Source organism: Microtus oregoni, unplaced genomic scaffold (genome assembly GCF_018167655.1).
Source record: "Microtus oregoni isolate MIOR12 unplaced genomic scaffold, Mior012 000003F_ref0000135, whole genome shotgun sequence".
NCBI classification, from domain to species: domain Eukaryota; kingdom Metazoa; phylum Chordata; class Mammalia; order Rodentia; family Cricetidae; genus Microtus; species Microtus oregoni.
In genome coordinates, this window is record NW_024543062.1 from 63,731,534 (window position 1) to 63,747,268 (window position 15,735).

The following is a 15,735-nucleotide window of genomic DNA, read 5'->3' on the forward strand; positions in this document are numbered from 1 at the left end:
AATTTCAAAGGGGCTCTAGGGCTAGGACTGAAGGGCAGCTCAGTGTAGAATGCCTGCAGAACATGCACAAAGTCAGGGGTCTCATCCCCAGCACCACAAAACAGAAACACAGAATGGGCCTTACTCATCTTTTTTTCTTTTTTTTTTTAAATGTATTTACTTATTAAAGATTTCTGCCTGGGCCTTACTCATCTTGCAGCACCCACTTAAAACATAGCACTAAAACTGTTAGGCTGGATGAGGTGGCACATGCTCATAATCCCAGCACTTAGGAAGCTGAGGCAGGAGGACTGGGGTTAAGGCCACCTGGGCCACACATGAGGAACCAACCTAAAATAAATAAATAAAATAAATATGAAGAATCCCTGCTTGCTCATCTCTGCCCAGAAAACCTGCAGGCATCACAATTCTGCCACCCAGAAAACTTCCAAGTGTGAGGGCGAGAAGCTACCTGTGTGAACTTGTGAGGAGAGGATCAGGATAAGGAGAAATAGACTCGGTCGGGCAGTGGTGGCACACGCCTTTAATCCCAACATTCGGGGGGCAGAGGTAGGGTGATTCCTGTGAGTTCGAGGCCAGCCTGATCTAGAGGGGACAGACTCCAAAGCTACAAAGACAAACCCTGTCTCAAAAAACCAAAAAAACAAAACAGAAAAATAGACTCTATTCTAGACAGAGGAAGAGCTTTGGAATCCACAAAGGAAGTGAAAGAATAGTTGTACAGTGCAGACAAAAAGGGAAGCAAAGCACAAGCCAAACCTGGCTAGGGGATGGCGCAGGGCTATTTCCCACATGCTGTCCTGTGATGGAATGAGCATACCTCCCCACCCTCCCAAACACTCCATCAATGTAACGGCAAAATAAACAAGGGCAAAAATATATCTACTGGGGTGGGAAAGGCAAACAGCTTACGCTGCACAGCTCTCTGACTGGGGAGCAAGCATGGAGATGTGCAGTCCTCATCCAGGACAAGACCACTGCGCCCAGAGCACAAACTGCAGAATGTGGTGGCCCAGCAGTAATTCCTCTGGCCAGGCACCATCTTGTCCTGATCTGAGGCTGCTGAAGCCAAGCCTGTTCCCTGTACAGGGAGGCGAAAGCCGGTCGAGTACCTCTTTTCCCTTGTGCCTTTTCAGTATATTTTTGTTTGTGGAATGTGCCATAGCATCCATTTGGAAGTCAGAAGACAACTTACAGGCATTGGTTCTCTTCTTCTGTGTGTCCTAGAGATTGAACTCAGGGCGTGCTGCTAGCAGCATGTGTTCTCACCTGCTAACCCATACACACACACACACACACACACATCTTGTTGTTCTTTGGGCTTTTGTCTAATTTTGCTTTTTTTTTTTTTTTTTTTGGTTTTTCGAGACAGGGTTTCTCTGTAGCTTTGGTGCCTGTCCCGGAACTAGCTCTTGTAGACTAGGCTGGCCTCGAACTTCTAGAGATCCGCCTGCCTCTGCCTCCCCAGTGCTGGGATTAAAGGCGTACGCCACCACCGCCCGGCCTAATTTTGCTTTCTTATTGGGAGTATTTTTTTAGTTCCCTTCCCTAGCTTTTCCTTCCCATGATGCTCTATTTTGACTGCCTTATTTTTTTCTTTAAAAAAGAAGTTTTTATTTTCTGATTCTTCTTCTCAGCTTTTCCATTGGGTAATACAATGTGTTGTCCTTTTCTCATCTCGTGCTCTTTTCCCTTCCCCTCCCTAACACTTCTTCCATTGCATTTAAAAACATTTACTTGCTTTGCTTCAATTTCTCCCCTTCCCTGCCTGCTTCCTTGACTTCATTCATTCCCTATTTCCACACTTCATAGCCCATCCTGCAGTTGCCTTACCATTTTGTTCTCTGGTGATGTAATAAGGAGCTAAATCAATACTGATCTGAATGTATTTTCAGTCTTGTATGATTTGATGCTGCTGTAGTTACAGAAGTGTTCTCTTCCTACTGAGTGGTATTGAGGGCCGAGCTTCCAGTAAGATCTGCAGTGAAACTGGAAGAGATTGCCAAACAAAACCACACAGCAGGCTACCCATCTCAGTGAGCTTCTAGATAGCTACAATAGCTATTCTGAAGCCACTGATCATGACACTTTAGTTTTGTGAGACAGTTTCTCTGGGTAACAGCTGGGAACTCACTCTGTAGACCAGGCTGGCCTATCTCTGAAGAGCTGAGATTAAAGGCGTGTGCACCACCACCCAGCTATCACACTGAATTACATACTTTCATTATCAGTTACACTTTTATGAATTTGACCACCACACACAAGATCCCCAAACTCCCAGGTTAAACTAAACTTCTTGCTCTTTCTACATGTCAGACTGTACCCACACGCGCATTTGTTTACATATACACATGTATACATTATAGGCTAAGATCCACTTATGAGGATGATCATTTTTTTCCCCTGAGGTTGTGTGGCCTTATTATATATTCTGGGTTTACCGATTAAATTTTGGGACATTTTTCAGAGTGGAAAAGTATTCCATCTTATATGTGTATGTTCCAGTCATCTGTTGATGGACAACTGGACTGTCCACTTCCCTGTTATAGTGAGTACAATGGTGCTAACCATGCTAATCCCTGTACAGAGTACATGGGCAGCTGTGGAACATGTTCTATTTTAAGATTTTTAAGAAAAATCCAGACTGATTTCCATCATAGCTGGATTAAGTTGTACCATACCAGTTCCTCTCTCCACATCCTCTGCAACATTTGTCTTTTTTTTTTAATTTTATTTTTTATGTGCATTGGTGTTTGCCATAGGTGTTGGGTTCTCTGGAACTGAAGTTACAGACAGTTGTGAGCTGCCATGTGGGTGCTAGGAATTGAACCCAAATCCTCTGGAAGAGCAGTCAGTGCTCTTAACCACTGAGCCATCTTTCCAGCCCCAACATTTGTTCTTTACAATAAAGTTTTAGTTGCAAGATAGCCAGGCATGGCGGTACAAACCTTTAATTCCAGCACTCGGGAGGCAGAGGCAGGTGGATGCCTGAGTTTGAAGTCAGCATGGTCTACAGAGTGAGTTCTAGGACAGCCAGGACTACACAGAGAAACTGTGCCTCAAAAAACAAACAACAAAAAACAAGCAAGCCCTGACTGTTCTTTCAATTCCCAGCACCCACATGGCAGCTCACAACTATAACTCCAGTTCCAGGAGACCTGACACCCTCATACATACATACAGGCGAAATACCAATGTACGTGAAATAAAAATAAATTATAAAAAAAATGGTAACAAAGATCTTTACCCCATCATGTAGACTATCACCCATTTGCTAGCTCTTGGGATGAGTATTCTTTGCCACTGAAATCCTTTTCAGCAAGCTCCTATTTCCCTCTAGCAGTTTGAGGATCTCAGGTCTTACATTAGGTCCTGATGTACATGCGCATGTGTGCCAGGCCGTACATGTAGAGGTGAGGGTGTGGAAAGAGAAGCTTGCTTTATACACTGCTGGTGTATAGGTTATGGACTTGAACAGCCTCTGCTCAAGTTATCATGGTGGTTTCTCAAAAGACTAAAGACAGAAATGTCATACAGCTCATATATGCATGCAGGTTGGGCATACATTCCCAAAGAACTCTGATTCAAAATACCAGAAATTCTTGCACTTCCATGTTTATTGTTACACTTTTCACAAGCTAGCCTAATGTCCCTTAATATGAATAAGAGCACAGAATACACACCAAATATTATTCATCTGTAAAAATAAGAAAATCTGACATTTACAAGCAAACGGATGAGAAGTTGTTACTGTAAGTGAAATAAGGGAGACTCAAAAAGACAAGTAGGGAGGAGGGAAGCTGAACAGAGGCTGACCATGTAGGAAAGGAAGGAAACCAGGCAGAGGGGTAGCTTACAGAGAGGACTGATCAGAACAAAGTATGATGGATGGAAGAAAATGCTACAATAAAATGTATGACTTTGAATGCTAACTAAAAAAGGGAAAGAAAAAAAAAAAGAGAAATCCCACTAAGAGGATCATTTGCTCACATAAAGTCCTGGGTACATGGGCTGGGGATTTAGCTCAGTGGTAAATTGAAGCCCTAGGTTCAATCCCCAAAATTACAGTTATTGACTGTAATTTCTTTAGCCAGGTGGTGGTGGTGCATGCCTTTAATTCCAACACTCAGGAGGCAGAAGCAGGTGGATCTCTATGAATTTGAGGCCAACCTGGTCTACAGAGTTCCAGGGCAGCCAGGGCTACACAGAGAAACCCTGTCTTGAACCCCCAACACCTCCCACCACCCAAAAAAGACCCGGGCATGTAGTTCAGTTGTAGTGTGCTTGAGTAACAAGAACAGGGACCTGGGTTCAATCCCCTGCACTACATGCAATCAGATATGATAATGCAGGCTAGCAATCACAACACTTGGGAGAAGGAGGCAGGAGATAAGGTGTTCAATGTACACCCATCTACATATTGAGTTTGAGGACAGACTGAACTACAAGACCTTATTCCAAAAAGAAAACAAATCAGTCAATCATGTTGGTGCATGTCTACAGTCCCAGCACTTGTGAACGGAAGCAGGAAGAGCATCAATTTGAGGTTGGCCTGGATTACCCAACAAGTCACCACATAAAGAGAGGGAAAAAAATAAGAGCCGGTGGGTGGTAAAATAGTTCAATGGCTAAGAGCAGATGCTAGTGCTCAATCCTAAGGATCTAAGGATCACACCTGGATCCAAAAACCCAGAGGGCAGCTTGCAAAGGCTGGCAACTCCAGTTCCAAGGGATCTGATACCTTCTTCTGTTTCCATGGCATCAGCACAGCCTGAGACACACAGGTATGTGCACACACAGAAGACAGGGAGAGGGGGAGAGGGGGAAAGGGAGGGTCAACAAGATGGCATGCTGTGCAAAGGCACTTGGGTGTCAGCAAGCCTGACAGCCTGAGCTCGAGGAGACACTCTGCTCACCGAAGCTGTTCTCTATCCTACACACATGGCCACGGCACACCTGCACTCACACACACAAATTAAGCCAGATTACAGGCCTTCACTCCCCAGATCCCACAAGGAGAACGGTCTCTCGAAAGTTGTCATTTGAGATGTGGCACGAGCATGTACATTCTCATCAAAGTAAACAACCATGAAAAAAGAAACAAAAAACCCTTGGGGGTGAGCAAAAATAGTTTTTAGTTTTTTTTTACATGTGTTTGTACATGTGCCCCCAAGACTGTCAATGATTGTCTTCCTCCATCATTCCCCACCTTACACTTTGGGGAAGTCTATCACTGAACACACAGCTTGTAGATGCTGCTCCCAAGTTCCATTTCCCACCTCCCTAGGCAATGACATTATAGGCAGGCCACCACATGCACCCAGCTTTCATTAGGTTCTGGGGTCCTAACTCCAGTCCTCATGTTAAATGCTTACCCACTGAGATATTTCCCCAGACCAAATCTAGATCTTAAAAGTTAAGAATAAACTGGTATGTTTCTTCACCATGCTATAACATTATCTAACAATTTGCCAGGTGTTTTGTGGGTTTTTTTTTTTTCCCCTAAAATACCAATCTCAAAAAGTTTCTTATCGGCCTGTAGAGATGACTCAGTGGTTAAGAGCTGACTGTTCTTCCAGAGGTCCTGAGTTCAATTCCCAGAAACCACATGGTGGCTCACAACCATTCACAATGAGATCTGGTGCCCTCTTCTGGCCTGCAATTAGAACATTGTATAACTGTATACATAATAAACAAAAATCAAGGGAGAAAAAAAAGCTTATCCATCTTTATTTTATATTCCTCCCAGTCTGCTCTTGTTAAACAGTCTCTCATTTTGCAGCATAGTCAAGCCTTGACCTTCAGATCCTTCTGCCTCATTCTCTTGCTAAGGTTATAGGCATGGACCACCAAATTCTCAAAGACTTCAGTGTCTCAGTAAGTGCTAAGCAAAGAGAGCTATGAACATGTTTTCGGCCTTCTGCACTTAGAAATGCTAGTGTTTTCGCACCCAGAAGTCAGTCAGTGGGCTTTTGTTTTGTAAAACTGGGGATCAACCCAGGGACTCCTGCACAACAAACGAGCACTTACTGCTGAACTACACTTCCAACCCCAAGCAATTAGAACTGATGAGTTTATCACTAGTGAAAAAGCCTGCTTACTTGTAACCCCCCAGCCTCTTTCACCCAACATTGGCAGCTTACCTGTACAGAATTCTTACTCGTTGCCTCAAGAAGGTACAGACCCCTGCTGAGAAAAGCAAATGCCCAAGGCAACTGATAACCCTTCCTTCAGGAACCTTACAATACCAACAACTAGAAGAACCACTATGCAAAAGGATTTTGCCACAGGAATCAAACAACTACAATTGTAATAAAAACAATCTCACAGCATTTATTGTCACCTGATAATAACATAAGGGCCACTAAAACAACAGGAATAAATGTTTTGGACTATGCTCCCAACAGAAGACACTTTTAAAAACACTGCACTTCCTCTTCAACTTCTCAAGCGCCTGACGGTCTCTAGTTGGAAACACTTTGGAGCAGAGTAATATTATCTCCTTTCAGCATGATCCGACCTGGAAAGAATGAAAGCTGTTAATTACCAGACACACAGCCAGTCAGTCACCTTTCAGCATCAGACTTTTGTTTTAAACAGTATTTCGAGATTTATACCTCTCACAAAAAGGTATGTGACCATTTTCAAGTGCCCATATTTTGAAAGCCTCACTGCCAGGTCTACTGGCACACATGCACCTCTTCTCTAAGAGCAGAATTAAAGCAGTACTGTTCTAAAGTTCTTACCGTCTACGTCAACTGAAGTCTTGAAGCAGTATCTCCCAAAATTAAACTCACAGAGTTTTTAAATGAGGTGTCTGTCAAATTTGGGAAATGCAGTGTATTTCAATCCTATCTCCGAAACTGTCAATAAGTAATAGTCCACCTGCTGGGGGAGACACTGTATGCCCGCAATCCCAGCACTGGGAGGCTAAGGTAGGATGCAGGTCTAAGGACAGCCTGGGCTATAGAACAAGAGCACCTCAAAAGCAAACAACACTATCATTCCTTAGACTGTTTTCCATCTATTCAGTTTAAGTCCAAAACAATCATTAGGGTTCAGGAAAGAGATTATCTGAACCCCACCATGGATAAGTGATTCGGTGAGCACTAACTATTAACAAAAGACAAAACACTCAGTATCATCGCTTGATTAAGATTCCTTCTTGTTACCTGGCTTTTTAAACTCTCTTCTGTGTCAAGCACTGAGTCAGCTACTGAGCTTACTGAGTCAGATAGGACATGACTCGTGCACTTATGGAGCATCTAGGCTTACACAGAGGCAGTGGTAAAACAGTAAATGTATCACTATAAACTCACCACACGACACCCCATCTCCTCCTATTCCAAGGAAAACCAAAATAAATTTTGGGTTTTTTGTTGTTTAGTTTTTTTGGTTTCTTCAAGACAAGGTTTCTCTGTAGCTTTGGGGCCCGTCCTGGAACTAGCTCTTGTAGAACAGGCTGGCCTCAAACTCACAGAGATCTACCTGCCTCTGCCTCCTGAGTGCTAGGATTAAAGGTGTGTGCCACCACTGCCTGGCTAAATTTTGGGTATCTTAGAGAAAGGTATATTTGATCGGAGTTCTGAAGACACAGGAAACAATGTATGTAAATGTAACCTGAAACGTAACCCTAAAACACAATCACTCAGGAAAATGAAGCAAAGTTAAGGCCAGCCTGGGCTAAACAGGGAGCTCTACCTCAAACAGAAAGCAGGGCAAATGTGCAGGTGTAAAGAACTGAACAAAGACAAGCATAGTGAGTACTCAGAAAATGGGACAGCAGGTCACAAGATGAGTGAAGACATGGCCTGATCTGGTTTCCACAAAAACAAGATTTGTCCTTTCACAGGAAAAATAGAAAGGCAATGAAGAATTTCTTTTCTTTTTAAATGTTTCTTGAGATAGGGCTTCTCTGTGTAGCCTTAGTTGTCCTGGATCTACTCTACAGATCAGGCTGGCCTTGAACTCAGAGACCCACCAGCCTCTGCCTCAGAGTGCTGGGATCGAAGCTACAGCTGCGCACTACCACCGCCCAGCTGGCAATGAAGAATTTCAAGCAAAAGTTAATAAAGTCAGAGACAGAATTTCAAAAAGGAAACTGTTGGTAAGGTGGCAAACACCAAACCCATGCTAAACAGTGTGTATGAAGAAAGTGAATTTGCCTTCTGATATGATGAACAGGTTCAGAGAAGAGGTTTGGACTAGACACATGAATACGGTAATCAGTGCATAGATTAGTAACTGAAACTGTGATATTATTAAGTATCTAGGGAAAAAGTCAAAGGAGAGCTGGAACCCAGCCTCAAACATTTAATGGCTGGGTGGAAAAGGATAAATATACCAAAGCCTGAAAAGAAATAACCAGAGATGAATAAGAAATACTCAAGAACTATGTCACAGATCCAAGGGATCAAATTTTAAGGAGCAGTCAACTGTGTAAAATCTGTTCAGTGTTAAACATAAGTGAACACCAGTAATGACCAAAGATTTAACTTTAACATCATTAGCTGGACATGGTGGCAAATGCCTATGATCCTAGCCCTGGGGAGGCGGAGGCAGGCAAGTCAGGAGTTCCGTGTCATTCTTAGCAAGACTAAAAGTATTCTGGGTTACATGAGACCCTACCAATAAACAAAACAAAAACAAAGGAGTGGGTAAAGGAATAAGTAGCAGAAGATGACTTCAAAAGCAACTTTGCAAATTTAAGCTAAATTTAAACACAAATTCAGCTTCAAGCCATTCAAGTCTGCTAGCTAAGTAGAGAGAAATCTGTAAAGCCAACTGTATTCTTACCCAATTGTTTCCTTGACTTTGTTTTAGAGTGAATCTCTTCTGCATCATCTAATACGAGGTTCATGTACTCATCAAAGCCCTGGAAGTCAATTGACAAGTTATTTTCAAGTAAACAACACACAACCATTCTAAAGAATAATTAGATTCAGAAATATGAGTTACCTTTAGAAGTTTATCCCTCCACTGATCTTTCAGCTCAGACACTAAAGATCTACTTATTAACCTATTTGTATTCTTTCAAAGGTTGTAAATTTTTTATTATGTTTATGTGTTTATTTGTGGGTGGATGTACGCATAGAATGCAGGTGCCCCAGGAGGCAGAGGCACTGGATCCATTCACTGGAAGTACAGGCGGTTGAGCGCCATCAAATGTGTGTACTGGGAACTGAACTTGGTCCTCTGGAGGAAATGCTTTTATCTGCTGAGCCATCAAATAGCCTCTTATTTTTGAGATAGCATCTCATGTGGTCTATGTTTGCCTCAAACTTCCTATGTAACCAAGGACAGCCTCAAACTCCCGAGCCTCTTATCCCTCTCTACTCCAAATACTGAGATGACAGGTGTGTGCCACTAGGCCTTGTCAAATGTGTCATGCACAATTCTTGGGGTATTTAAAAAAAATAATTTTTGGGTGGTGGTGCTGCTGCTGAGAACTCAGGGACTCCCACACATGTTAGGGAAGTGGCTTACCTCGGAGGCGCATCTCTAGCCTGCTTGTTTTAAATAGCAAAGAAAGCTAGGATGGCATCCCAAGTACTTCTTCAATCTACTGAATTTAAACATTCACTAGATATGCTAGGCAGATACTCTATCTTTTTATAACCTGCCCAATCCAGTATGTGCAGACATGCGTAGATTTACACACGGACTACCGTCTGCCACTGCTCTCTCCTGTTCTCACAAGCACTGCTTCCACAAATTATTAAGCGTGTCTTCCAACTGGTAAGAGATTACTGATGGACACTATCTATATAAAATAACAAAGTACGCTAACAACACTCCCAGAAGGTTTTTATTTTTTCTTCAAAGCAGTCGGCAGCTTTGAGGCGGGGGAGGGGTACTAGGGAGACTTCAATGATAAAGTACTCGCAATTACAAGGAAATAAGCTTGGGTTCCTAGCACTCACAAATAAAGCAGGGCACAGTGGCATAGACCTGCACCTAGCGCTGGAAAGACACATGAGGATTTCTGGGGTTTGCTGGCCAACTAGTCTTGTCAAACCCACGAGCTCCAAGCTCAGTGAGGGATCTTGTCTCAAAAAAGAAAAGATGGAGAACAATAGACGAGACCCAATGTCTACCTCTTACAGACACACACATGAATATGAACATCCAAACTTCCCGCCACAAACAAGAAGTATTACTGGGGTTGAACATGGCTAGTGCAAGCCTGTAAATCTCAGGAGGCTGAGAAAGGATTCTAAGTTCAAGGCCTCCCCTGGCTACACAGCAATACCACCGTTCCTCAAGAATAAACAAAGACAGGGTCAGAGGGACATTCACAGTTAAGAGCACTGGCTGTTCTTCCTGAGGACTCGGTTCAGTTTCCAGCACCACATGGCAGCTTACCACTGTCTTTAACTCCAGTTTCTGAGGATCTGGCATCCTCACACAAACACATGCAGGTAAACACCATTGCACATAAAATCTTTTAAAAAAATAAAACAAGATGCCCATGGCTATTAATTTCAACACTTAGGAGGCTCAAACAAAAGGATTTCCAAGCAGAGTCTTCTGCCACACACAAAGAATCCAGAGGCCAGGAAATGGCACGGTGGTTAAGAGATGGTACAAGAAGCCGGGCGGTGGTGGCGCACGCCTTTAATCCCAGCACTTGGGAGGCAGAGGCAGGCGGATCTCTGTGAGTTCGAGACCAGCCTGGTCTACAAGAGCTAGTTCCAGGACAGGCTCCAAAACCACAGAGAAACCCTGTCTCGAAAAACCAAAAAAAGAAAAAGAGATGGCACAAGAGCATTTGCTGCTCTTGCAGAGGACCCAGGCTTGGTTCCCAGCACCCATGTGACTCAAAACCATCCATTTTCTGGCCTGTGTGGGTGGGCACGCAAACACACACACACACAAGCACACACGCAAGACACTCATAAAACAAATCTAAATCCTGAGTTTGATCCCAGGAACCACCAAAATAACAATAAAAGCATAAGCCCAACCAAGCAAACAACAAGCACTGCTGAGGTATCCTGTTCTTGTGCCTCATTTAACCCTACCAGTTCTGGAGGCATTGCCCATCCCCCTCGGATTTTGATCTAATTGTTTCCTTGCCTCACAAACTAAGTTCTTCTTCTTTTTTAAAGATTTACTTATTATGTATAAAGTGTTCTGCCTGCATGACAAAAGAGGACACTAGATCTCATTATAGATGCTTCATGTGGTTGCTGGGAATTGTAGCCAGTGCTCTTAACCTTTGAGCCATCTCGCCAGCCCCCTAAGTTCTTCTTAAAAGTTTAATTCTCCCTTTAAGTTCTTTTAAGAAAAGAACTATCACTGAGGTGGCTCAGTGACCGGAGTTCAACTGGCAGCAACCATATGGCAGCCCACAACTGTAGCTCCAGTTCCGGGGGTCTGACACACTCACACAGACACACATGCAGGCAAAGCACCAATGCACATACAACAAATAAATCTTAAAAAGAAAGAAGCCATCTAAACCTAACAACCAAAGCAAGAAGAGGCTAAATAATGTGGGCCCCGAAGAGTCTTCCTTGGGTTGGGTCCTTGACTTCTTGTATATTGCTCTAGCTGGCCATTTCCCGAGATGTCTTTTTCTAATAAACTGAGAAAAGCGGCCTGGGTACTCACAATAATACAACCTTCTATCCGCATATTCACTTGCTCATACAGCCAGACCTGAATCCGAGACCTCTGAAATAAAAATAAGAATGTTTTTAGAAATATACACACGCCCACACCATTACATTGATTCCATAGTGAATGACTTATAGAAAGGTTCCAATGAATATAGGGCAAACATTGTAGGTCAGTAGTCTACATCTAAGAGCTGGTATCTCGGTTAACTTGCTGAGAAACATTTTTATTTAATAAATGCTCGGACAGGGCTGTTCAAACTAATTTTCCTACATTCCCAAGACTTTATCACTGCTCCCAGCATGAATACATTTACAGTTAAACTTGTTCACAGCATGGCGCACACACAAGAAAGTTTCTATATAGACCAAGACCTTCTTAAGCAAAATCGATATTCAAAATCGTGAGAATGCCGCCCCCTCCCTTGTCGTTTTCCTCGTCACACATCTAACCTCAATTCCAGCGATTAAAAATGACACAGGTTTAAAACGATTTTTTATCTTTGTTGTAACATTCTCAAATTAAAAATCTCTCCTAAGAGGGGCATTTGCCACTCACTCCTCTGTATCTAACTTTCTTTTTTTAGGTTTATTTTGTTCATTTTTAGCTTAGCTAAGGGAAAAAAATAATAGTCAAATGGCACTGTTAAGTTTACCAACAGATCATGTGAGTGATTTAGTTTTTGCAGAGAGTAACGGAATTGTATGCACGTTGAGTGAGGCACAGACGTACACCATCTTATTAATTAGCGCTCTCGGAGCAGGCTTATTCTCAACTGTGGTCCCCCTCGGTTTTTTAAGTCTACAGCACAGGATCAGGGATGCTGGTACAAAAATAGCCAAAGAAGCGCAACTTTCATTTCAGTGACCATAAGAAAACAGTTAACGAATAACTTACGTACGTTTTGCAAGTATCTGAAGATGAGGTTCTGCACCGCGGCGATCAAGGAAAAGAACTGTACACAGCAGAGACTCTGCTCCCGCCCTCACCTGATTCTCCAGCGCCCCAACACCAGGCCCAGCCGCACCCGCAAACACTAGTGACCACCTAGAAACTCAGAAGGCACCCACTCCCCCACCGCCTTCGTTTCTCCCTGGTGGCTCGCATCCTCCTCTTGCATTCCGCCGACCCCGCTTCCGTTCCGTAGCGCTCGCTCCGCACGGTCCGCCCGAGCCCGCCTCCCGCAGCCCTTCAACTCCGCGCGCTTTCCCGCCGCCTCGGCCGCCCCGGGGCCTCACGGGAAGAGCGGCCCGCAACGGGCTCCCCTGCTCCCCGCCCGTGGGGACGCTCACGGCGTCTATGGACCCAAAGCCCAGAGTTCACACGCAGCGTAGGATACGATGGGCTGCACCATCACTTTCTGCACCTTCTGGCCCTGGCCGCGGTACGCCATGGTGGAAGTCACAAAGACCGCACGAGCAGGAAGGCCTCCTCAGACAGCGACTTCCGGAAGACCGACCTGGAAACGGAAGTGCATGTGGTCATAGGCGACCGGGGCCGCTCCTGGGAAACGCCTCTCTAGGCACGAGGCGCCTTTTCTCTATGCTTATTACCTCCGCAGGCCGCCTTCCAAGGTTGGTCCTCCCGCGCCACCTGGTGGAAGGCTGGGGGCGCACAGGGGCTTAGGCCAGGCGCCTGCGCAACAGTCGGCTTGCTTCTGCTTAAGGGCTATTTTGACAGCTGTTCTGCAAGTTAGGCTTGGTAGCTGCGCAGCGAGGAGCATCTTATCCAACACCATCTGCGGACCTCCCTTATTCATTCTGGGTCATGCCCGAAGCAATGGTGTTGCTGTGGTTTATGCCAATAACAGATTCAAGTCTCATCACCTTTATATTGTTACTATTGATGGCAACTGAAGATGGCAATCTCTCTAGCTTGAAAGTGCTCAAATAGGCTTGCTGGGCTCAGATCCCTCGCAGAGTTGTGCGACTAATGACACGTCATTAGGACTCAACATCTCTGATTCGCTCTCCTCTGAAGTGAAAATTAATTTTTTTTTGTTTGTTTGTTTCAAGACAGGGTTTCTCTGTGTGGTCTTGGCTGTCCTGGAACTCGCTCTTGTCTACAACAAGGCTGGCCTCGAACTCATAGACTTCTGCTTGCCTGTCTCCCTCGTGCTGGAATTACAGGCACACGCCTGTATAAAATGCCTGGAGACTTAAACGTACCTCTGCAGGACTGAAGACTCAAGGAGGTAATAATGCACACGTGTTCTTGAACTATATTAGATTTGCCGGCACCTGTAATCTCAGCTCATGGAAGATGGAAGCAAGAGTATCAGTTTAAGATCATCTGCTAAATAGTGTGTTCCAGATCAATATAAGCTACATGAGCCCTTGTTTCAAAAACAAACAAAAAACAAAAACCAAAACAAAATAAAACAAGCCACACAAGGTTAAAACTGATAAATTTGAGATAAATTGGAAATGTAAGTCAAAACATGTTTGCCGGGCGATGGTGGCACACACCTTTAATCCCAGCACATTGGAGGGAGAGGCAGGCAGATCTCTGTGAGTTCGAGGCCAATGTAGTATACAAAGAGAGTTCTAGGACAGCCAGGACTGTTAAACAGAGAAACCCTGTCTCAAAACAAAACAAAACAAAACAAAAAAAACAACACAAAACAAAAAAAAACCCAAAAAACAAAAACAAAACAAAAAAACAAACCCACATGCATTTCGTAGGGACAAAGAGCCAGCCAAAGAAATCCACCCCATCTGTGAAACCAGAGACAGTGAAAGAAACACACCCTAGCTCTGAGACCCAAGCCAGTGAAAGAAACACACCCTAGCTCTGAGACCCAAGCCAATGAAAGAAATCTTTAGCCCTGAACCCAGAACCAAAGAAACACACTTTGATCCTAGAATCAGAGTCAGTAAAAGAAATATGCCCTGGCCCTGAAATTAGAGCCCAAGGCTAAAGGGTCAGTGAAAGAAACACACTTTGGTCCTGAAACCAGAGCCAAATCTGCCCTGACCAACAAAACAGAAAGCCAACCAGTCCCTGTGTAGAGAAACCAACCAATCCCTGAGCACAAGGTCTAGCCAATCTGAGCTCAAGGAACTGAAATCTGACCAATTCCCACCCAGGAAATCTTTTCCCTGGAAAAACTCTACCCCTAAGAAGCCCTATAAAAGTCCTGCACCTCTTCAGTTTGCTGCTGCCTTTCCCACTCTGGACAGGCAGACATTCTGCTGGACTCTTCCCCCCAATAAATCTCTTGAATAAGGTTTGTGTGAAGACCTTTTTCCTGAATGGAGCAGAGAAGTAACAGCTTCTCTCCGGAGCTGGGGTGGAGAAGAGCAAACAGGGCTGGCAAAGCAGAGCTGTTACACTCTGGGGGACCAGAGCCAAAGGGAAGCCCTGTCCTGCTGGAGCAGGGCTATTGCACTTGGGAAGGCTTTCCCTAGAGCAGCAGCTGTAAACTGCTATGCTTACTGTGGCCTGTGCTAATCCTTGACTCCCAGTTGCCAGAATCCGTTTCCATCCGAGCTGTATCACTTAGCATCCATTCCTTGGCCCCTCTGCCAGAATCCGTTTCTCAGGACATGGTTTCTCTGCTTAACAGTCCTGGCTGCACTGGAACTCACTTCTGCCTCCCGAGTGCCGGAATTAAAGGCATATGCCACCACCACCCAGTGCTTACACATTTATTACATACACTTAAGGCTCTGGGGAAAAGACTAGGTAGGACCCAAATCCAATCACCTACTCAAAAGCTGGACACAGGCAGTGTGCGCCTGTGAATTCGGAACAGGAGGGCGCCCGGGTGTGCTGGCCGGCTAGTCCAGCTTAATTGTCAAGTCCTGTGTTGCCTACTCAGTTCTGTTATGGCGTGGCTTTTGGTTTGGGTCAAATTTTACTTAACTGGAATATTCACTTTTTCTTTTCTTTTTTTTTTTTTTCAGTCACTTCATAGACTAGGCTGACCTCAAACTCACAGAGATTCGCCTGCCTCCCAAGTGCCAGGATTAAAGGTGTGTGCTACCACCACCCAGCTGGAATATTCACTTTCTAATAAGAAAGCTCAGAACTGAAGCTGAGGAATTTGGAAGGTATCTATGGGGACCAATATCTTCACGGATAGCACTTAAGTCAAATAGCAGAATCAAA

At 44.3% G+C, this 15,735-nt stretch overlaps 1 protein-coding gene across 1 annotated transcript; it reads right to left on the reverse strand.

The window, feature by feature from the left end:
- Positions 1 to 6,307: 6,307 nt before the first annotated feature.
- Snrpe (small nuclear ribonucleoprotein polypeptide E) lies at positions 6,308 to 13,088 on the reverse strand. Its single transcript, XM_041648933.1, has 5 exons — positions 12,962 to 13,088; positions 12,524 to 12,550; positions 11,617 to 11,679; positions 8,797 to 8,875; positions 6,308 to 6,520 (listed from the first exon to the last, which is right to left on the reverse strand). Exons 1-5 carry the CDS (start codon positions 13,013 to 13,015, stop codon positions 6,465 to 6,467), a joined length of 279 nt encoding a protein of 92 aa, XP_041504867.1. The 5' UTR covers positions 13,016 to 13,088; the 3' UTR covers positions 6,308 to 6,464.
- Positions 13,089 to 15,735: the final 2,647 nt, after the last annotated feature.